The 22,177-nt window shown below is 38.9% G+C and overlaps 3 protein-coding genes across 3 annotated transcripts; 1 reads left to right on the top strand and 2 right to left on the bottom strand.

Moving 5' to 3' along the window:
* The first annotated feature begins 14,953 nt into the window (after positions 1 to 14,953).
* Positions 14,954 to 17,009, top strand: LOC134225546 (uncharacterized). The gene is made up of 6 exons (XM_062705726.1): positions 14,954 to 15,274; positions 15,658 to 15,787; positions 15,847 to 16,240; positions 16,306 to 16,464; positions 16,524 to 16,715; positions 16,777 to 17,009. The coding sequence occupies exons 1-6, from the start codon at positions 15,122 to 15,124 to the stop codon at positions 16,937 to 16,939; spliced, it is 1,191 nt and encodes a 396-aa protein (XP_062561710.1). The 5' UTR covers positions 14,954 to 15,121; the 3' UTR covers positions 16,940 to 17,009.
* Positions 17,010 to 17,137: 128 nt separating this feature from the next.
* LOC134225544 (zinc finger protein 506-like) lies at positions 17,138 to 19,268 on the bottom strand. The gene is made up of 3 exons (XM_062705723.1): positions 18,862 to 19,268; positions 18,453 to 18,807; positions 17,138 to 18,395 (listed from the first exon to the last, which is right to left on the bottom strand). The coding sequence occupies exons 1-3, from the start codon at positions 19,086 to 19,088 to the stop codon at positions 17,523 to 17,525; spliced, it is 1,455 nt and encodes a 484-aa protein (XP_062561707.1). The 5' UTR covers positions 19,089 to 19,268; the 3' UTR covers positions 17,138 to 17,522.
* A 1,202-nt stretch (positions 19,269 to 20,470) lies between these two features.
* Positions 20,471 to 22,162, bottom strand: LOC134225545 (zinc finger protein 616-like). Its single transcript, XM_062705724.1, has 3 exons — positions 21,790 to 22,162; positions 21,407 to 21,731; positions 20,471 to 21,345 (listed from the first exon to the last, which is right to left on the bottom strand). Exons 1-3 carry the CDS (start codon positions 22,014 to 22,016, stop codon positions 20,524 to 20,526), a joined length of 1,374 nt encoding a protein of 457 aa, XP_062561708.1. The 5' UTR covers positions 22,017 to 22,162; the 3' UTR covers positions 20,471 to 20,523.
* Between the last annotated feature and the right edge of the window lie 15 nt (positions 22,163 to 22,177).

The following is a 22,177-nucleotide window of genomic DNA, read 5'->3' as shown; positions in this document are numbered from 1 at the left end:
TATGTTAGTTGGACCGCTACCGGCGCAGCCATCGTCTCAAGTCAATTCAAAAAGCTGCTATCACGCGCGCGTTTGCGGTTTTGCTTGAAATCATCGTGCGGTTGTCATCAGCATCGGCAGCGTTCAATAGAATTTGTTTAATTTTTTTAGTAGAACAGGTTTGTCGACAGCGAGTTAAAATGAGGAGAAAATTGCATTTACACAATTCTGCTGTCACCGACGACAGCCACCTAATGATTTTCCGCTTATTTGCTACATACGTCATCTTTGTGAATAATTTTCTGCAACAACTACCCGTCGACGGGTAGACAAGACTCGTCGACGACAAGACACGACTATTCACAGGAAAAATGAATGGAAAAATGCGTTACAGCAATCTGATGTTCGTGTTGGGGATGCATGAACGGAGTTGATTAGTTCTGAATATTTTACCAGACGTGAAAGAACTAAAATTTTCAATAGTTTTACGTTGATAATCAATAGTTTTAAGGACATAGTTGGAAGAGTACCACGATGGCAGTCAATATGGCACCGGACCTTCCACGGGTCAACCCCACACCTCCCGCACTCCTCTCCCACCAACATTCGAATGCATCGAACAGCATAGAACAAAAGTTTAATATTCAAGTTACTAACCTGTTCACAGCATATTTATTCACTTCCCGTGATAATTACCATGTTTCTCCAAAGAGTCCTATAAATTTCGGCTCGAATTTTATCGTAAATCAGCAGTTTCGTGCCAATTTAATAGCCGTTCGCAATTCGGTGGGCTTATCACTGCACTTCACTTCTTCTCAAAGGGCATCGAAAAATCAAATTTTTACTCACTTCTCCGCACATGGGCGGCCCGAAATGTTGATAGAATGCAAATTAAACATCACTTTTTGAAATCAGTCACTCGTTTGAACCGAAAACTTAATATAAACTGCTATTTTTGCCCGAAAAAACGATTAAAAACTGACCGCGGAGCGAAAGTAAACCCCGGCAGCGGCAGCAGCAAACTGATACATAGGGTGGTTCATAGAATGATTTTGCTCCGCCGCGCTCAGTCGATTATGATTCATTAATTTGGGTGGCATCCGATGGTTTGGGTCAGGTTTGGGTTGGTTTGAATAGAGGCTTACCGTGCACAGGTCGTTTCAGGTTTGTATGACAGTTGATATGGCGAGGTTGAATTTTACATTATTTTGATTGTGGCAATCCGTCATTGGGCGCTGGCGAGGGGGGAGACCATATGACTGGATGAAGTATTCAAGAGCTTTAATTCCATAGACAATGGACATTGAATGGTCGTTTCAATGGTTGGGAGTCGATTTTAATCGAGGTTGCAAATCTTTAGCATGATTAGCAGGATTATTTTTGCGTTACGTAATCAATGGATCTTTCCTGCGGTGCGGTTTTCGTTCAGTGAAGTCTCCGGAATGTTATTTTAATCTATGTTGGTTTTCTTTTCGCCAGCGTTTGGAGGAGAGGCGTTGTAGCCAGTGTAATGAAAGGTTTAGTTTCTCATACTAGTTTTCATACAAACTTGAGCCGGCTAGTGTTCAACCAGTTTTTGTTCAAATCGGTTTTTGGAGGACACTCGGAGCGTGGGACGGAATCGAGTGAGCGTGGTGGAGCTGGGTAGTTTTTTGAACCACCCTACTAATATTCTTTGTTTTTTATAAATACGACACCAATACTACTACAGTATATGACAGTTTTTATTGTACCAATACTTTCAAAGCTTTGTTTTGGTACTCAACCCACCTTCACCTTAAAGCAATTAACGAATTGGTGGAAAGTTTCCGAAACTATTGATAATAAAATTTCGAAAATTTATCGAAAGATATAGTCGCTATTAACTTTTGAAATCTTACATGATTTCGTGACGGTCCCCAATTTGGAAATTTTCATTTGGCACCCTGTATCCGAGGCTTCCCCTTAGACGTAGTTTACGTCAAAATGCTGGCAAATTAATTATTTTGTGTAAAATGGTGATTCTGAAAAATCATAATCTTGAGAGAAAATTTCACTTGGCAACAACTGACGCCATCCATACGAATACATATTAGCAGCACCTACGATGCGCGCCCGTAATTGTGCTGCTGAAATAACAAAACCGAATAAGAATCTTGAAAGAATTTCACTGCCACTGAAGCCATCTCCCTCCGATGTGCACTCGTGATTCTGCTACGGACGGCAGGCAACTTTATGGCGTCGTCAAGCGTGTAATTTTCACTGAATAAAATTCGCCTCGCCTCAATCTTCCTTTGTGTAGAATGGTGGCCCTGAGAAGAACCGATTAATTCCATATATGTCGACGACGACCACATGATCCACGACACGAGCTGGAATTCGCTCGGCAGCTCTGCCGATGATGGAACCACTCTCCACGACATTTAAAATGAAATGCCTCGCGCGCGCGGGGGGCAGTTTTCTTATAATCAATAAAGATGGCTCATTAGTCCCGCCTCTTTGTTGTCCGGTATGACTGCAAATATTGTGTAACCGTCACACAACCCCCAAAAAGGCGTGGCTACAGGTTCAACTTTATTGATTACAAGAAAGCAACTCTTCCGCGCGCGCGAGCCATTTCGTTCGAGATGTCGCGGAGAGCAGACCGTGGTACCACCTTCGGCATCGGCGGAGCTCCTACCGGAAATTTTATTCCCGTCGATGGTGTGGGTCGCGCGGTCGTCGTCATCAACATTAGCAGTGCTCAGATTAAATTTTCTTGTCTGAAATAGGGGGAATGACGGCTTTGGCAGGTTTTGTTCTGTTATTGTCAGGGGGGTTTTTGTTGACCAAATTTTATGAAATTTGGCCACAATATTCTTTGATATGCTATGATATGATATGATATTTGATATGAAGTACTAACGATCGGCTACCATCAATGAAAGTGGCTCTTGGGAGCGTCCACAAATAACGTAACGCTTAGAGGGCGGAGGGGGGTTGGGCGAAGTGTGACGACCCATACATAATTTTTAGATGCTTCATACAAAAAGTGACATAGGGGGGAGGGGGGTTGAAAATGTCCAATTTTTGCGTTACGTAATGAAAGGATCTTCCCTTAAGGTGACTCGGGGAGGCATTACACACCGTGTTATTTTTCCTATCTTTTGTCTCTTTCTAACATTGTCACCTCGTAATTTTGGAGTGGCGTATTTCGGTTTTCAGTTGTTTAATGTAACTGTAAATGTATCAGCATGTAGATTGCGAGTAAGCACGCGCCGATGATACTTTTTCAAAATCATATTTGTTGTAGAAAAAAATTAAGCACTAAGGGGCTGTCCATAAACCACGTAGACTCTTGAGGGGGAGGGAGGGGTTTCGAAAAAGTCTACACTGCAAAAACTCCACACATTTTTATTGGCAAAAATCCATTAATTTAACTCATGATGTTTATTAGGGCACACATAACCACTTTCAACGCGAAGTACAAATAGAATCTATAATCAAATAAAATGTATGTGTGGTCTCTAATATGCAGTTATTGAATTTATGTGTGGACACAAATTGCATATATTTGGGTTCCCAAATTGCAAAAATTTATGTTTGCGACAAATATATTCAATATGGAGAATTTTCTCAGTGTACGATAGTCTACGAAGGGGACGGGGGGTATACCAAAAGTCTACGTGGACTTTTTGATTTTATGTTTTTTAAAAGCGATTTATACATCAGCTTCGTGTGAAGTTTGTTTCATTTTTCTAGGATGTTTCGGTTTTTTTTGCAAGCCGATATAATCTCTTGCATTTCTCCTTAAAAATTTAATGAATTTCACTAAAGTAAAAGTCTGAGCTACGGCTTAAAACTATCATGGATTTCACCAGGAAATTCTTCTGTGTTGAGCAGGAAAATTCTCCAAAGTATGCTATACAAACATTCGATTTTTTTTCAAATTCTTCACTTGGATTTTACTGCAGATTCCTACTAGAATTTCGTTTGATTTTCGGCAGGAACTTCTTTGCAAACTATGGAAATTATGTCGTACTTCAACGGATTTTTTTTGGAATTTACAAAGGAAGCATTTTGGAATATCCAAGAAAAAGTCTTTGGAATGCCCAAAAGATATTCTTTGGAACTTGTAAAGGGAATTCTCCGAAATTTCCGCGAGAAACCCTTCAGAATATTCACTGGAGATTTTCTGGGAAGTCCCCGAAATTTTTTGCTTAATTTCGGAAATTCTTCGGAATTTTCGCGAGGAATTCTTTGCAAATATAGGCAAAATTATTCGAAATGCCCGTGGAAAATTCTCCTTCGTAAATTTCTTCGGCAGTTCTAATGTAAATTCTTTGGAATTATCGATGGAAAATTTTCGAAATTTCTAAATAAATTGTTGAAAACTTCCACGAGAAATTATTTGAATTTCCCACCAAAAACAGTTTGAGTATCCACAAAAAAAATTGCAATTTTTGTAAAAAAAAGTCTTTCTAATTTTCATGAAAATTCATTCGATTTTTTTTACGAGAAGTTCTCAAAAAGTTCAACTGAAAATTCTCCATAATTTCCACAGAAAATTATTCAGAAAATATTTTTTGGAATGTCCATAAGATTTATTTAAATTTCCTCAAGAAATTGCTCCAAATTTGCAAGAGAAATTAAAAAATATCGTAGGAAAAAAATCTGAATTTCCACGGGAAATATTTCGGAATGTCCGTTTAAACTAAAAATTACCTTGGGAAATAATTCTAAATTTTCACGGAAATTTTGGAATTTTGAAGAAAAATCTTGGGATTTCAACAGATGATTATTCAGCGGGATATTGCATGGAATTTTCAAGAAAAGCATCGGAGTATTTCAAGGTTATCAATTGGGAAATTTTACTAAATTTCCTCGCAAAACTTATTGGAATATAGACTTGACGTTCTCGATATTTTAACTCGATTTTTTTCTAAACTCTGGAAATTCACGATTTTTACAATTTTGAACCGGCGTTGAGAATTATAGGTCAGATGCGTGACAGATTTTATCAGTGGCGCGCCGATTCAAAAATGTCGGCGGTGGTGGTGCACACATCTAGGAGGAATTAAATTCAACCGTAATTAAACTAATTAGCTTTGAGATTTGATTTCAGGAGTTATGGACAGAGGATTAAATTTGATTTCGTTTCAATTTGATTTCTGTTTTGTTGGATTTTATTCAGTGTGATTTGGTAAAGTTTGAAATTCGAATGTTGTTGTAATGTTTACATGGAAATGGAATTGAATAGCTGAATAGCTTAAAACTTGGTTGATTTCCATATTTTTTTATTCACATATGATGTTTTGTAAAATTTGGTAAAGTCCACGTAGACATCATTTTTTTTGAAAAAGTCTACGAAAGTCTACTAGGGGGACGGGGGGGTTTGAAAAAGTGAAATTTCGGTCTACGTGGTTTGTGGACAGCCCCTAATGATAATCAATAGTATCAATAGAATTGGCAAATTGCTGAAGGGTTTCCGAATCGATTGATAAGCAAATGTCGAAAATAAGATAAAGACGCTATCAGCGTTTGAAATCTATCCTAATTTTTGTGACAGTCTCGAATTTAGAAATTTCCGTTTTAAACCCTGTATCTGAGTCTTCCCCTTAGACGAAGTTTACGTCAAAAAATCTGTAGCAAACATCAATACTGACGCCATACAATTTTCTTCAGTCATAATGCGAATCAATTGTTTGCATGGTCTCCTTCCGATACTTGCTTGGGATTCAACTACCGACGTTAGCGTTGCGCTTTGAATAAAGTTCATCTCGGAACCGATTTCTTTTTCAATCAACAGGAAAAATACAAAATTAGTCTCGCGGGAAAATTTCATGTTGTGCCGACAACATCCAAATCGTCCAACATCCAAACGCCACATTAGTGAATAAATTGCTGTAGCAATCTTCCGATGACAGCCTATGCTCGGACCGGCACTAATGCTATGATTCCGCTACCGATGCCAAACAATTATGCTTTGTTCTATGAAGAAAGTTCGTCTAATATCAACTTTCTCAATCACCAAAATCATAGAACTCCGAATTACGCTAGAAAATTTACCGAAGAATTTTCCAGTTCCTAGCGGTTGCACTTTTGGAAAATTATTTCAACTTAACCTTCCTCCCAAATATAATGATGGCCCTGAAAAGAACCGATTAATTGCCACTTATGTGCCTTATTAACAGCAGCCACTGGGCTGCGTGACTGCCATCCGATGATTCGGCTCAACGAACGCCGTCGATTGCCAGATCCGCCGAAGATGGGACACGGATGAAAATGATGTGCTGCTGCTTCCACGACCGCCGCAACCACCACCGACCGAAAAAATTTCATCCGCACCACCACCGCTGAGACAGCCGTTGTCACTGGGACCGCTTCTGGACGCCCTGGTCCGCTCGCCGTGACATCCAGAATGAAAATGACGCGCGCCCGCGAAACACGGGGCTTTTTATACACAGGGAAAACGAAGCAGTGGATCAAAAGGCCCGTACCTTACTGCAATCTGATGTCCGTGTTGGGGATTTATGAACGGAATTGAATTTTTCACCCGGTTCGCAAAGAAATAACATTTTCAATAGTTTAACGTTGATAATCAATAGTATCAATAGAATTGGCAAATTGCTGGAGAGTTTCTAAATCGATTGATAAGCAAATGTCGAAAATCCATCGAAAGATAAAGACGCTATTAGCGTTTGAAATCTATCCTAATTTCGTGACGGTCTCGAATTTGGAAATTTCGGTTTTACACCCTGTATCTGAGTCTTCCCCTTAGACGTAGTTTACGTCAAAAACGAATCTTGAGCCACTGCTGGGAAAGTGCATGATTCAGATTCATATTCAAACTGACAGCCCCGAACGATTTGAATCACTGCTGATTATACTCTTATGCTGCAACTCGGTGTTGCACTACCACAGTTATATTTTTGCGGAAGAAGAAAAGCGACAAACGACACACCATCGAGGCCTTTTCACAAGACGTTTAAAACCAGCCGCTGATTTTATTGTCAATTGGCGTTCTTTAATGAAAGTGACAGCTTCGAGTTTGCAGGCCTGTTCAGCGATTGTAAACAAGTGCAGTCTCGGAAATGTCACATGAAAAGGCCTATTGTAGCACGATCGGAATCTTTTGACGTAGGACTTACGTCTCTCTTTACTATACCGGGTGTCATTCCAAAATATTCAAATCGACCGCGTTACGCTGTGTTGAAAGATTTTAAACGTTAATAGCGTTCGTCTCAATGGACAAATTTCTGCGGTAAGCCCCTCAATCGACAGATTTCAAGTATGCCTTTCATGTCCATTCTTGATAAGACCCGAAAAACTTGTTTCAATAGGCATGAAACTGTTTTCAATGAAAAACATTGAGATCAAGGGAACCTATAAATATGGGTACCGCATACTTCTTGCATCATTCCATTACCACGTTCTCATTGGTGCAGACACCAGCGAATGAGCAGCCGCTGGGTCTGCCGAGAAGCCATAAAATAGCGCAACGCGATTTTTTCCTTTCATTTTGACCGGGACAAGCGAAGCAACCGCATCATCGATTGAACAGCACTCACGCCTTTCAAGCAGGGAATGAAGTCTGCACCGACTGCTTTTTCGGCTCGACACCATCGAAGCGACCATCATCAGCCAAAACCTAGCCAGTACAGCAGTAGTCCACCCTACAGACCCGACAAAGTAGCAATGCTGAGCAGATACCGGCAGCAGCAGCAGAGTCGAGCCGAGACCGGCCGGCATCGGTGATAAGCCGAGACAGGCTGAAGAAAAGCCACATGATGCAGCATGTACACTCAAAATAATTGTCACTTAATTTCCACTATAAAAATCAGGTAGACTTTAAAAATCGACATTTATGATGACCTTACTTGTGTCTTATAAAACTTACTCACATGTCATATGCATACCAAAAAGAAATGTAGTGAAATTTAAATGAAAACGTATAAAACAATATCTATGTTCTTTTCTAGTGAATACTACTTATCACGAATGTATGAAAAATATATGAGTGGGGTACTCAGGCAGAAGTGTATGCTTTGCATCAATCGCTAATGAAAAATTGTGCAGAAACATCATGAGAGCAATTTACAAAAATATGTCTGAGCATGAAATAAATATTTCACTACTCTATTTTTGGTCCCGTCCGCTTCTAGTGGACGGGATATATTATCACTAACACGGATATTTCGCAAACTATAATGCCAATTCACTTAAAATCTATGTGTTTGTTGAAATTTCAATTCACTTAAATTTAATTACATTTTTTTAGTGAATTGAGAGCAGTGAGTACCATCACTAACAAATCATTTAACTTCTACAAACGAAACTAGATGGAAAATATCTGCATATGTTTTCATGTAACTCTCAAGTGAAAATTATTTTGAGTGTATATCCAAAAACCCAGATCAATCCACCTAGCGTTTGGTGGTGCCTTCTCGCGCATTAAAATAATAAGAAAAACACATAAGAGAGGTCGAAATAGCACTTTAGGGGGATAGATTTTACTTTTTCCATCAATTCATATGTATTTGCGGTCATTTGAATGCATTGCTGCAAACTTTGAAAAAAAAAATGTTTTCGTTTTTTAATTTTTTGTCCCAAGGGGGGACCCTTGGCAGAAAAACAATGTTTTTCCAATAACTTTGGAACGCAATGACCGATCGGGCCAACTTTCAATAGAAAACAACTAGACCGCAATCCGCGTCGCAACTTGTTGCGAGCAAATCGAATATTGATAAGTACCAAAAAGTGTGTCTCACATTTTTGTACACACACATACAGACATCGCCTCAATTCGTCGAACTAAGTCGATTGGTATATAACACTATGGGTCTCCGAGCCTTCTATCAAAAGTTCGGTTTGGGAGTGATCCTATAGCCTTTACGTATACATTGTATACGAGAAAGGCAAAAACAAACGGTTCTTCAGAGAGCCAATAATAGAGATCAATATCAAAGCTTTCAATACCCTTCGGGATAGAAATTGTACTTGGGTGCCAAATCCAATATTCTAGTGATAAAATTGTATGCGTGATTTTCATAAATAGCGTCAAAACTAGCAGTGGATAATTTTTCTGATTTAACCGCGAAGTGGACGAAGGACTTTGCTTGACCATGCCTAAAAAAACCCAGATTAATCCACCTAGCAGTGATGATGCCTTTCTCGTGCATTATAAAATATATTTAAAAAATCACATTAGAAAGGTCAAAAAAGCTCTTTGGGGGAATAGATCACATTTTTTCGATCATTTTTAATATTTTTGCCTTGCCATTATTCAAAAAAAAATTGTTCTTTGAATTTTCAAGGGGGACCTTTGGGGAAAAACAATGTTTTTCAATAATTCCGAAAAGCAATGATCGGGCCCATTTCCAATAGCAAACAATTCCCCGTCGAATGCAACTTGTTGCGAGTAAATCGGATAATTCTAAGTTCTAAAAAGTGTGCCTACAAAATTTGTACACATACACACACATACACAAAAAAACAGACGTCACCTCAGTTTGTCGAGCTGAGTCGATCGGTATATAACACTATGGGTCTCCGGGCCTTCTATCAAGTTTTTTAGCAATCATATAGCCTTTCGGTACAACTTTGTTGTACGAGAAAGGAAAAATGCATATGTTACAAATATGCGATCGTGCGGTAGTACAATGATTAGCGATAGTAAATACAATGATTAGCGCAACGGCGCGTTTTGAAAAAATACATATGGATTAAAATTCGATATGTTTCCAACTTTCCTGATTCCCACGTAGTGTTTTTTCACCAATGTAATATTAAAGTTCAATAATACTACATAGTTGTATGTCATACATTGATTTTGCATCCCTTTGTGTAATAATTGTACAAGTACATTTGTGAAAATGAAACCAACAATTCACATAAATATAAATGAAAAAAAAAGCCGCATAATATGGAAATAAGGAGGTGTATGAAAACGAACGTTATGTTCAAATCACCCATATGCCCAAACTACACCATCATTCCACCCAAACCAACCAAACCACCCAAACCAACCAAACCACCCAAACCAAAAAGCAGTTAGCCTTAATGACACGCCTCTTCTTTCCTTCCAAAGCATGAAACAAAATGGCAGCAAACGTAACGAGCGCACGAGAAAGCATGTACGTAGGTATGCGATTTTTATTTCCAACGACGAAACTTTTACAGCTGTGTTGAGGCGAGCGGATGAAGTCATCGGCTCCGGGTCTCTAGCGCGTGTGTGTTCGTCCATTAGTTTTCGTGTTCCACATTTGAAGCTTTGGAAAACTTTGCTTGAGAGGTTAGCATCATCAATAAAGCACGAAAGAAGCAACACAAACATTCATGCTGTCAGTTATATACACGGTGCGAAATTTATTCACCGCATGCAGAAATGCTACACCTTTAATTTGTTTTACTCAATATTGTGCGGTTACTTGCTAAGTTTTTTTTAAACTTTATTAAGTGTTATTTTAATCTCCAGATTATGTTCAACACCGTACTTGCTAAATGGACACGGTCGGTTAAAGTAGCTGTTCCTTAAATAGTTCGTTAAAGTAGTCGCTAGATTATTCGCTGTTGGTTTGAGCGAGACAGAGTATATGTCAAAAAAATTAACCAGCAATCTGCGGTGTATTGTTCGAAATGAACGTTTATCAGCAATGGACTTTCTGCTGTACTATAGATCTCGCATAATTTATCAAAAGGACCTAAGTAACATTTTTTTCATGAATTAATTTGAGTACTGCAATCAACAGTACAACATGAAAGCTATTGCGATTCTTTTCTAAAATTAGCATACTGGCTCACCAGTTACGCGCCGGGTCCCATGCGCCGAGTTGTGCGCCATGCAAAAAGTAAATAAACCAATGTCAAATAGATGTGAGCTTTCGGTAAGCTTTTCCACATTCGCTTGTAAGGTATGTAGCATATTGTCGTCCCTTTACGAAAAGATATTTTTAAGTGAAATTGTTCGAGGTTTAGTAGTAGCTTTTCTTTCGCCTGTGTTGCGTTCGGGATATTGTTTAAGTGGATATTAGTAGTGCAATTATGTTTAATTTGTGATGTAATATTCTACACTTAAATTGAGTAAAGACCATAATTTGACACAATACCTTAGCGGCGCACAACTAAGCGAGGCAGAGGTGAATGAGCAAAATGCTATAATATCTCGAGAATCACAATATTGATTGCAGTATTCAAATTAAGTCATGACAAAATGTTACTTACGTCCTTTTGAAAAGTTAAGCGAGAATTCATGAAAAAATTTACTTAGGTCCTTTTGAAAAGTTATGCGGGAAATGTAATAAAATGCGTAAAGCCAAAATAGAACTTTTTGGGAACTTGCAAGTGTTCTGATTGTTTAAGTTGACTTTTTGTAAATTTATTGGTCAATATTTAAGAAGTGCAGTTAAAAGAAAAGTGCATACTTAGTTTATTCAAATTTGATTCAGACTATCTTTTGAAAAGGGTCAAACTTGTTTTTACTGATTTTTTCAAATGGATATAATCGAAAAACGACCCTTCCTACAAAAAAGTGTTGTATGGGTGACTATCGCAAAATCAGTCAAACTTTCTAATAAAACTTTTTGAAAAACTCAAAATTGAACCCTACACTAAAAAAATCGATTTAAAAAATTAAAAGTCGATTTGCAAAAGATGGTGATTATGTTCCCTACCAACCGTCCATACATCGCAAGCTGGGCACTTTGAAGGGAAAAAAATTTTCTAACAAAAACTTTTCTTGACGGAATTGATTTTTCAGTGTCTTTAAGGGTGGATTTAACATATGTATACATAATATACTCATATTAAGTATTCCTGTACAGTCAGGCAGAGTACAATGTTTTGGTCGTAACTGGTCGCAACTAAAGAAGCTAATAATGGAATATAATATTTTTTTGAAGATATAAACCCTTCTTAATATTACTCTTAATTTAAAACAAACTATATTTAGTGACGAAATTAGACAATGTATCATAAAAATAAATTTGCTTGGGGTTCTATAACGAGGGCTGTCATTGGTTTAGTTTCAGATGAAAATACACTGAAAATAATTCCGACAAGAAAAGTTTTTGTTAGAAAAACTTTTTTCCTTAAGAGTGCCCAGCTTGCGATGTATGGACGGTTGGTAGGGAACATAATCACCTATCTTGAGACAAAATTTCATTTAAATAAAAAAGGGCGTTTTTTCGCAAATCGACTTTAAAATTTTTAAACTGATTTTTTTCAGTGTAGGGCTCAATTTGGATTGTTTCCGATATTTTCACTAGAAAGTTTGACTGATTTTGCGATGGTCACCCATACAACACTTTTTTGTGGGATGCGTCGTTTTTCTATTATATCAATTTGAAAATATTAGCAAAAAAATTTCAGCTCTTTTCAAAGGATAGTCTAGATTAAATTTGGAAAAACATTTTTGTTTTCATTTCGGATCATCTGGTGATTTTTCATTTCTCATTTTTCATTTCTTACTTCTTACTTTTCACTCCTCACTTCGCACTTCTCACGTCTCACTTTTCACTTCTCACTGCTCACATCGGCCCATAGGTTAACTTTTAAAAAGAACATATGTCACCTTTTATTCATGAATTAATTTGTGTACTGCAATCAAAAGCTATCATATTGGTCTGTTGATCGCAATATTAAAATTCATTCATGAAAATATGTTTCTTAGGTCATTTTGAAAAAATAAACGAGAATTTTCAGTGTATACATGAAATCTTAAAATAGGTACTTTTTAACTCATTAATGGGTTTCTATGTTTCTTTGTGAAGTTTTTTCTTCTGTGTAAGCTGTGTATTCTATGCTGTCAGTGTGCCGGTTTCGAATAAATTGTGTCTTGGGAGAACATAACCTAGAAAATCGATAGCTTATTTGTTACGAAATAATGATGTCTCATAACCCGCATAATCATGGACCATACGTACACCGCATCTGTTATAATTGAAGAGAATAAGTGTTATTGTAGCGATGGTCTCACTAATAATAGTTAACTATAAATTGACAGTTTCATATACTGTTTCAACAGTAGCGCAGATGGTAAACGGCCAAACGACCATATGAGTAATAGGCGGTTAAGTATAATTAACATTTAAATCCGGTAGTTTTTTCGAACAAAATTTTCGTTGAACCATACATCAGTTGGTAGATGTACAATTGAAGAACTATATAATTACACATCGACAGCATGTTATGTATTAACAGTAAGCGTTGATGTAGGGTTGGTATGGTGAATCAAGCTTAAAATTGTATGCTAACAATGAAGTAAATAGTGACAATATATCTTATAACGCATATGTAATTTTGACTGCATGGTATGTCGTATTTCATTATGCGGGAACTCTTTGAATATTTACTATTTTTTGAGAAGTGCCATCATTATGAAACTCAATAGTGAACAAGAAGAAAACATTCCCCATCGAATGCAACTTGTTGTAGCAAAATCGATTCAGGTTTAGTACTAGAAAAATTGGCTAATGTTTCAATGTGCACACACATACGCACACACACACACACGGACAGACAGGCATTTGCTCAGTTTGTCGAGCTGAATCGAATGGTATATAATACTATGGGTCTACAAGCGCTCTATAAAAAGTACGTTTTGGGAGTGAAATGAAAGCCTTTCTGGTACAACTTTGTTGTACGAGAAAGGCAAAAACATAAGATGACCAAATCTCTCACATAATATTGGGATATTTGGATTTAAAAAAACACCGATAACAGCTCAAACATTAATAAACTATCAATCGATTTTTCATCAAATGTTGGATATTTTGGCATTGATCAAGAAATATCTAGATAAACATTGTTTGGTACTGACCGCACACAAAGCGAACGTGACCGAATGATCGTCCCATGTTACCAATTCTAAATCTTATCACCCGAAATCCCATGTCCGGGTGTTTCCTTCCATCTACTACTAACAATGTTGTCTCAGAAAAAAAACACGTACTTCTCACCTGAACTGCAATTCTAAGCTCGCTTGCCCGGCTTATTGGCCTGTATCAAGTGAAAAGTCCCGTTAGGAAGCCATCAGCGAGCAACACGCGTAAAACAGAAGAAGCCCTTCTCGAACGCGTTGATGATGACGCTTTGGCTGACAAAGAAGCGGGATACAAGACACATGGCTGATTGGCCCTTCAATTGGGAAGCAGAGAAGATTCAAAATAAGGTATAAAAGAAAAGTGCATTCGCTCGCAGAGCATTCAGTCTTTTTTATACCACCACTAGAAATTCGCGGTTATTGAAAAGATCGTTTTCTTACTTTTTGGACTTAGCCGAAACAAACAGCCTTTTTCAAGGCTCTAAGAGTTAAAAATAATGTTTTCCTTCAGTCGCTATCGCACGGATTAGGAGGCCCTACATCCCCTGCTGGGCCAACTTGTGGCTTATTTCAGGCAGTCCTTCAGTGGGAAGGTTGCCACTGTCGAGGCTAATATTCCGTGACCGGACAGATACTTCCTGAATTGTTTTTGATGATTCTTGTTCGAGGTAGATTTGTTTTCTGTGTCGGTTTGATGAGAAGATTTGCCAAAGAATGGTATGCAACGCCGATTATTTATCCAAAATAGTTGATGTGAGAAATTTGGACATATTATGTATCTTAAAGGCATTGTCAAGTCAAGTCCTACGTCCACTTAGCAGTTATGTCACAGACATTACCCACTGTTCGTTTTTTCCAACGCGTCTAACTTTTCTTGCACCTTAAGGATCTGTCTCATTTGGAGAATTAAACTGAAATTAAACTTAAAAGTGACATTTCAATAATTATCAAATAACCCTGCTCGCAGAGCAAGATTACTTTTGACAGATATCGAATCATTTTCCATCGATGTCCTATTGGAATTGCTGGGTAGCACCAGCCATTCTTATAACGGGGTGATTTTTTAATTTTCGAACTGTCACTTTTAAGTTTAATTCTCCAAATGAGACAGATCCTAAAAAATAAGAATGGCTGGTGCTACCATTTTAGAACAGTATGATGCTCAAAGGGCTCAAAGCGCTCAAAACAAAAACAAACTCATCGACGGTTAAAATATTTATCTCCGTTCTTTCAAAATCAACGCTAACGACGGTTCTATTCATATTAAATTTTTATAAATTTTGTGAAAAGTTCTAATGCAAAATTAATTTATAATAAATTTATTCAGCACATAAAACTTTGTAACGAATTAATGAACTGAAAATGGATAACGCAGCGTTCATGGAAAGCTGGAACAGCATAATACCACAGAAAATAAAACTTGCCGATCTGGAGCATCCAACGGAATCGTTCATGTGCCGATGTTTGGTGAGCTTTTTCCGGATGATGAAGTACGACGTATCGGAGTTTGATCAGGTGAGTACTTAGGTATAACCGTTATTGGGCACTTTAAGGTAATGCCCATTTATGAAAATCAGAAAATTTAATATCGTTTCGTTGCGTTGAGAAATATACCATTATGAGGCTTAAGATTAATTGATTTTAAAGGAGTAGAAAAACTGAGGAAATAGATAATCATACTTTAAGTAGAAATGATCGATAAAGCCGATAAACAAATTACTAATCTTGGTATATTATGTTTCAAAAGATTAAAAAAATAATAATTTTATAATAGTTGCGCTACTCTGGATGGTTTTAAATACACTAATTTAAAATATAAATTTTATTCCTCATTCGTAAATCTTTATTATTCTCAATCAACTTTCCCAACTTAATTATTCTATTTTAATGCAATGCAGATGTACAACGAGTCCAAAGAGTCTACTATGAGAAAAAGGGTGGCGATTGTGGCTAACACCAATCATTTCTATCAACTATGCATGGGATCAAAGCAGCGTAACTTTCTTTACGTTGATCTCATAAAACCATGTAAGGTATTCTCCACAATAAATTACAATTAAATTTCTAATTCAAATTCAAATTCACAGCTCCCAAGAAAACAGTTCATGTGTTGAACATCTTACTAAACTATCTGTTTTACATAAACATGGTTCGAGACCAAACGGTCGAGAAAGCTACACAGTGTACGGCCAAGTACCACGAATTGGAGATAAACATCAACCAACAGAAGCGAGAAATAGAGAATCACAAAATCAAAATCAATAACGTCGAACAAAACATCAGCAAAATGCGTCACCAACTGCCACAGCTGGAAACCGAAAATGAGAAGCTCAGAGAGACGAAGCAGCAACTGCTGGTCAAGATCAGTACCTTCAAGGCGGCGGATAGTGATTTTGCTGAAAAAATCACCAAACTAAAAATGGACTATGCGATGCTGCAGGATCGGCGGGTGGACGATGAGGAAGCTGCCACTTTGATACGGTAAAACATATTATATTGTTAATGGATCGGAATGTGGTTAAACGTATTTGATCTTTACTTTGCAGGAAAAACGAAGAACTTGAAGCGGAAATCGAAGAGTGCGAGAAGCAGGAAAAGGCACTGCAGACGGCCAATTCGGAGTATGCTACTCTCATTAGCCAGATCAAGCCATGCATATTTGCTGCGGAAGAGATCCTACAAAATGTGCACGATGATTCTTTGATGTACTTGAGATCATCCTTAAAATAAACAATTATATTTTAACTCACGACTGTTATTCCAGGAACCTTAAAAATCAAGTGGATGCATTGCGATTAAACTGCAGCAAGCTGGAAACGGATTACGCGAGGAAAACGACTACCCTCCAGGCTCTGCAGAAAAACTGTGAAGCAGTTCGGGATTATGTGAACGAAATGGAAAAACAGCTCTCCGTGGGGCACAAAACGAAGCGAAAAACTGAACGGCAAACAATAAGGTAGGTGAATATACCAGGGATTTGCGGAATAGAAGAGAAATAAGCTTGTTATCTTTATTAGCGATCTCGGTAAGCAGCAAATACGGCTGGACGAACTGCACGAACAAAATAACGATAACCTGGAGCAGATTAAGGTACTGAAAGAGGAAATCCTGCTGATAATGCAGATGGCCGAACAAGCGAAGACCTTTCTGATGCGAGATCCAGTTCATCTAAGAAAGTGATCTGTCTAGAGTTATCGTTGCCCTGTATCCAGTATTACTAAGTCTCTACTCTTTGTTGAAAGATTTTTTTTAATAAAGCAACAATGACCACTATAAAATCCACTCGTGACAATCATCGTCGTTAAAGTTTGAAAAATTAAAACTCTATGATTTGTCTGTCGTTCAAGGAACCGGCAGCTTTATCATTATCAAGTAAATAAAAAACCCGATGGTTTCCGGGTAAAAAGTGAAACAATCTTAACCTTAAGGAATTTCGGAAAATTGATCCGAGCCATTTTATCTATTAAAAGTCATCTATTTGTCAAAGCATGTTCTGGAACAATGATTTATACGTACCTTCAACGGCAGCAACTATTTCATCAGCCTTACATACACTTTTTCGACGTTTGCAAGAAACTCGCACACATGTTTTGTATGCCCCTTATGGAGCAATTTACGCCACTTCAGATAAACCAAGTAACTGAAACTTTCGAGCAGGTTTTGCATTCGAAGAACTCAACCTTTTCAAACGGATGGGTTCGCACGATATGATCAATCGGCAAAAGAGTGACGCTGGTGTTCTATCGTATAGAATCGGCAATAATTACTTGTGACTACGGGGAGCAGCGAGTCCACCTAAATTATTAGACGAGAAAGCGCCATGGATACGGATTCTGTGGTTTCGCAAAAGAGTGGTTGATGTGAAATGGAGTTCACACCCGTTGCATGCGTAGGGCGTCTCTCCGGAATGTAACCGAAGATGGTCCTTGTACATTGGCGATTGACGGAACGCTTTCCCACAAAGTTCGCACTTGTAAGGCTTTTCTGATGTGTGAATCATATGATGCCGCTCGAGGTTGTTCTTGGTGGCAAACATTCGGCCACATGATTTGCATTCGTGCCGTTTTATTCCTGCGTGGGTATCCTCATGTTCCTTCAGGAACGATAGGGATTTGCACGGCTTTCCACAGTGCTGGCAGGTAAATTTGTCCTTTGGTATTTTTGCATAGTTAAACATGCTAACCGCATGGTCTATGCCGTGTTTCAACTTTTCATGACGAAGTTTTCCAAGCCTATCGGCGAACCTAAGTTCGCAATGATCACACTTGACTGGACGTTCCACCGGGTCATGCTTCGATAGATGCCGATTGTACTTGCTCAAGTTTGGAAATGATTCATCACAGGCTTCACAAGTTAAGTGGTGATCTACATGGTCCAACATATGGGAAATAAGCTCCCCTGCCGTCTCGAACAGCCGAACGCACATGTAACACTTGCGTTCCGTTATATCACGTTTTTTGATTGTTGTAGAATCCTTCGGTTCTTTGAATCGTGGTGCTCTAGGTTTATTTTTTCGTTTCTTGGGCGGCTCTCGTACTTGCTCATTTAGGACGTTCGTCTTAGACGAATCCGTTTGACACTTTTCTAAATTGGATTTTTCCTGTGAATCTGGAGATTTTTCAGTTGTCGAGGTATCCTAACAGAAAACACAATATGAAGAAAAAACATAATGGAGATGAGTAATGACACTTACCTGTTCAAAGACCTCCCATTTCATTGCTACTACATCTGGCTGAGTTTTATTGATTTTCCTAAATTGCAATGGCCCTGCGTCTTGGAGGAGTAATTTCATTTTCTTACAACTTTTAGAGGCAAGCGAAAAATGTCTACGCATCTCTACATACATGTCCAACCGCACCAAACATCGCTCGCAAATTCCGCCAAAGCCTTCGGAACAACTCAACTGAACTCCAAAGCCAACTTTAAGTACGTCTTCCAGTGGTGCAATTCCTATTTTAGACTCTGCTGTAGCGTTCCTAAGAAACGTATCAACAGGATGGAATTGCAGACAAAGTCGGCAGCTAGATAAATGGACTGTTTGGCCCGTCCTGCAAATGTAGTTTTATGACTTCCTTTCCATCATGGGCATTTATTTGACTCACCTATGGTTCAAAAATATTACTGGCTCCATATAATCGCCTTCTGCAGCAGTCAACTCGAAATGCTGCTGACATATTTCCGCTTTCAGTGGATTGTGTGTGCTCGGAAGAGTAGCACCTGTGCCAAGTTCTATGGCACTCCGCCATCGTTCGTAAAGAAAGTGACTGCGGGGAAACTGCACAAAGCTGGATTGATCACTTGTATTGCACCGGGGAACGGCACAAGGCATGACTATGTTTAGCGAATGTTACTAATTTACAATAGTATTCGATAAAGTTAAAATTACAAATTACAAGAAGGATTATAGAAAGCATAAGCAACCGGAGCAGCACATCACATAAATATTTACAAAACAAATGTACCTATTTTTATCGGCGGCGCCCGTATCTTTTTGGCCAAACGTCACTCATCACCTCAACTTTTTAGTACAAAATTAGGCGCGATTACACGGTTAAATACGTTTAGCCAAAATGAAGTTCAAACAACTCTAAATCAAATTCAATTACGGACCGTTGGCAGGGGGAAGCCAATTTTGAGTTCGAAGGGTTCGAAGGCCCATCAATTGTTTAAACCCGTTTGAATTTACCATGTTTCATTAATTTACTTAGCTTACATCTAAACAAATAACACTAAATCAACAATTTGACGCCATAATACACGGTTCGAGGCAATATCTCCCCATCCTCGATTGCGCCCCACGCTCGCCAAGTCGTTCTGTATGTACCTGGTCAGCCTTCCTCGCTAGCTGGGCTCCACGCTTTCTATGTACCTGCCGGGTCGGAAGCGACCACCATCTTTGCAGCGTTGTTGTCCGGCATTCTTGCAAAAGCCCTGCCCATCGTCCCCTTTGCGGCTTTAGCTACCTTCTGGATACTGGGTTTGCCCTAGAGCTGGACCGTTATTAGTCCTTCGGTGCCACACACCATACCCTTGCATACCGCCAAGGATGGTCCTAAGCACCCGTCTCTCGAATACTCCGAGTGCTTACAAGTCCTACTCGAGCATGGTCCAAGTTTCATGTCCGTGGAGGACTACACCGGTCTTATGTAGCGTTTTGTACATGCCGCAAATGGTGCGGGTGTGAATCTTTCTAGTTCGCAGTTTTTCTGGACTTCCACAAATGATGCGCCTTCGTGAAATACACGACTTGGATTATTACATTATTAGCATGCCGTCCCTTGAATTTGTTTCTCTAGAATACGAGTTGCTATGCTGGTCAGTGCTTATGAATAGTGTACCGAATGTTGTGAACACGAACACGCGTTCTCGTGTTCAAAATGCATCTCTGTCATCACTAAGTACGAGGATGACCAAAGTTGCATTTATATGGCAAACAACCTGGAGACGAAACGCACGAAACATATTGATATCGAACATTAATACATGCGTGATCATGTGGAGTGCTAAAAATTGGACCCATCAAAACTCTGAATCAATCGGCAGATATTTTCATGAAGGCTCTGGATTATAACCGATTCAAGGCCCTGCAAATGATATTTGGATTATCTGATTGACAGGATTCGATGAAGCTAGTACTGATATCCCTATATGTATTCATTCCATAGCCTCGATATCCCGGGCATATTTTTCTACCGTTTGAAAACACATACCTTTCCCTGGTGTGAAATGCAATCAAATAGACCCTATTTCAAACTATTCTTTATTCAAGCGGGAACATTTCTTTCCTGTTGCGTAAATCTACAAACCTTTCTTCGATGCTTCGAAAGGCCACTACTGGTGCTGTAACAGCCACCACATTTTGGGCACTGGTACGGCTTCTCGCCCGTATGGGCTCGCAGATGTACATGCAGATGGTTCTGTCTGGAGAAGCGTTTGCCACACAGATTGCACGAGTACGCTTTAGTGCCAGCGTGCAGCTGCTGTTCGTGACGCTTCAGATTTGATGGGTGGGTGAACGATTTCGAGCAAATTGCACACGTGTACGCCTGGCCGTTTTCGTGCAGCGTTTCGTGAATTTTCCAGTTCTTGCGAGTGCGGAACCGATTTCCACAGTACTGGCATTTGAAGTTTTTGATTCCTTGGTGTATCTGCAGATGTTCTCGGAGACCGGAAGCTTTGGTAAATGATTTGGAACAGATGGTGCAAATGTGAGGGCTCGTTAGGTTTGTGGCTTTTGAGGGGCTACTTTTGTCATGTGGTAGTGATTGTTCACTGGATAGAGTGCACGGCTGCGTGGGTAATGTGTATGGAAAGGAAGTTGAAGGAATGTCTACTGGATTGTACTCCACTGGATGCTTTGGATCCTTGATTGTAAAACTCGCATTCACTGGTATTAGAACAAGAGGTGCACTTTCAACGTATTCACGAGTTGGCGTGATCTGTGATTCATTTCTGGAGTTCGAGTCCTGCAGTTTAAAGTCCTCAATTTCAACTTTGATTTCATTCTTTAAGTTTGATTGAATTTTATGTAACTGTAATTCATCGGCCTCTACTCTGACTGACAGTGATTCAGTTTCTGGTAATTCCTAGAAAACATTAACTCGTACTAATCTATGTTTTTATAGTGCACAAATGTTGAAAACTTACCTGCTCTTCATTATCTAACGTTTCATTATTTCCAAGCCAATGCGTATCTTCTTCCAATATAAGCTCTTGCATTTGCCTCCAACGCTGATTCTTTTTCGAAAAATAATTGAACGTGTTTTCTACTATTTCCAGTCTTGCTAAGCACTCCCGACAGATCCCTTTTGCTTGGTCACTTTCGGATAATACTATTCCAAACGTAGTACTCAACAAATCGTTCACTGTTTGCTCAACGACAATCTGACCACCGCAGTTCGTTGCAATTGCATCAGAATAGTCCAGCTTCAAACACAGTCTGCAGCAGTCCAGTCGGATTTGTTTATTCAAGCTAGAATATGTGAGAATGTATTGAGGTTGCGTAAAGGTTACATTTTCAACGTACTTACCTCGCATTATGAAATACAACCGGTTCTTGATATCCATCAATTCCCGTAAAATGCTGTTGGCAGATTACCACTTCCAAAGGGTCCACATCCTTCGGAAACTGCTCTCCAGTTCCGATTTCGAAAGCCTGTCGCCATCGCTCATAAAGGAAACTGCTTCTTGGGAAACGATGCACACAATCCCGTTGATCTGACACACAATTCAAAACAACACACTGCATTTCCGGCATAAAACGTTATCAAACTGCGATAAAGGACGGTAAACAAATCGCACTACTCTGCAAAACATAAACAAACTAATGCTGAATCAAAAGCGTCACGACCGTCACGACGCCTGATTCAAGTGAGAAGTGAGCGAGCTGGCGTCCGATCGAAAGACTTCGTTGTACTA

The sequence above is a fragment of the Armigeres subalbatus genome, chromosome 3 (assembly GCF_024139115.2).
Source record: "Armigeres subalbatus isolate Guangzhou_Male chromosome 3, GZ_Asu_2, whole genome shotgun sequence".
Lineage (NCBI taxonomy): Eukaryota > Metazoa > Arthropoda > Insecta > Diptera > Culicidae > Armigeres > Armigeres subalbatus.
This window is presented reverse-complemented; position numbering and strand designations above follow the sequence as displayed.

Bases quoted from the DNA above. Each gene is read 5' to 3' on its own strand.
- LOC134225544 (XM_062705723.1), bottom strand. From the start codon at position 19,088: ATGCCTTGTGCCGTTCCCCGGTGCAATACAAGTGATCAATCCAGCTTT. The intron at 18,808-18,861 runs GTGAGTCAAATA...CTACATTTGCAG, and splicing joins GTAATATTTTTGAACCATAG to GACGGGCCAAACAGTCCATT. The intron at 18,396-18,452 runs GTAAGTGTCATT...GTTTTCTGTTAG, and splicing joins AATGGGAGGTCTTTGAACAG to GATACCTCGACAACTGAAAA.
- LOC134225545 (XM_062705724.1), bottom strand. From the start codon at position 22,016: ATGCCGGAAATGCAGTGTGTTGTTTTGAATTGTGTGTCAGATCAACGG. The intron at 21,732-21,789 runs GTAAGTACGTTG...CACATATTCTAG, and splicing joins GTTGTATTTCATAATGCGAG to CTTGAATAAACAAATCCGAC. The intron at 21,346-21,406 runs GTAAGTTTTCAA...AATGTTTTCTAG, and splicing joins CGTTAGATAATGAAGAGCAG to GAATTACCAGAAACTGAATC.
- LOC134225546 (XM_062705726.1), top strand. From the start codon at position 15,122: ATGGATAACGCAGCGTTCATGGAAAGCTGGAACAGCATAATACCACAG. The intron at 15,275-15,657 runs GTGAGTACTTAG...AATGCAATGCAG, and splicing joins ACGTATCGGAGTTTGATCAG to ATGTACAACGAGTCCAAAGA. The intron at 16,241-16,305 runs GTAAAACATATT...TTTACTTTGCAG, and splicing joins GAAGCTGCCACTTTGATACG to GAAAAACGAAGAACTTGAAG.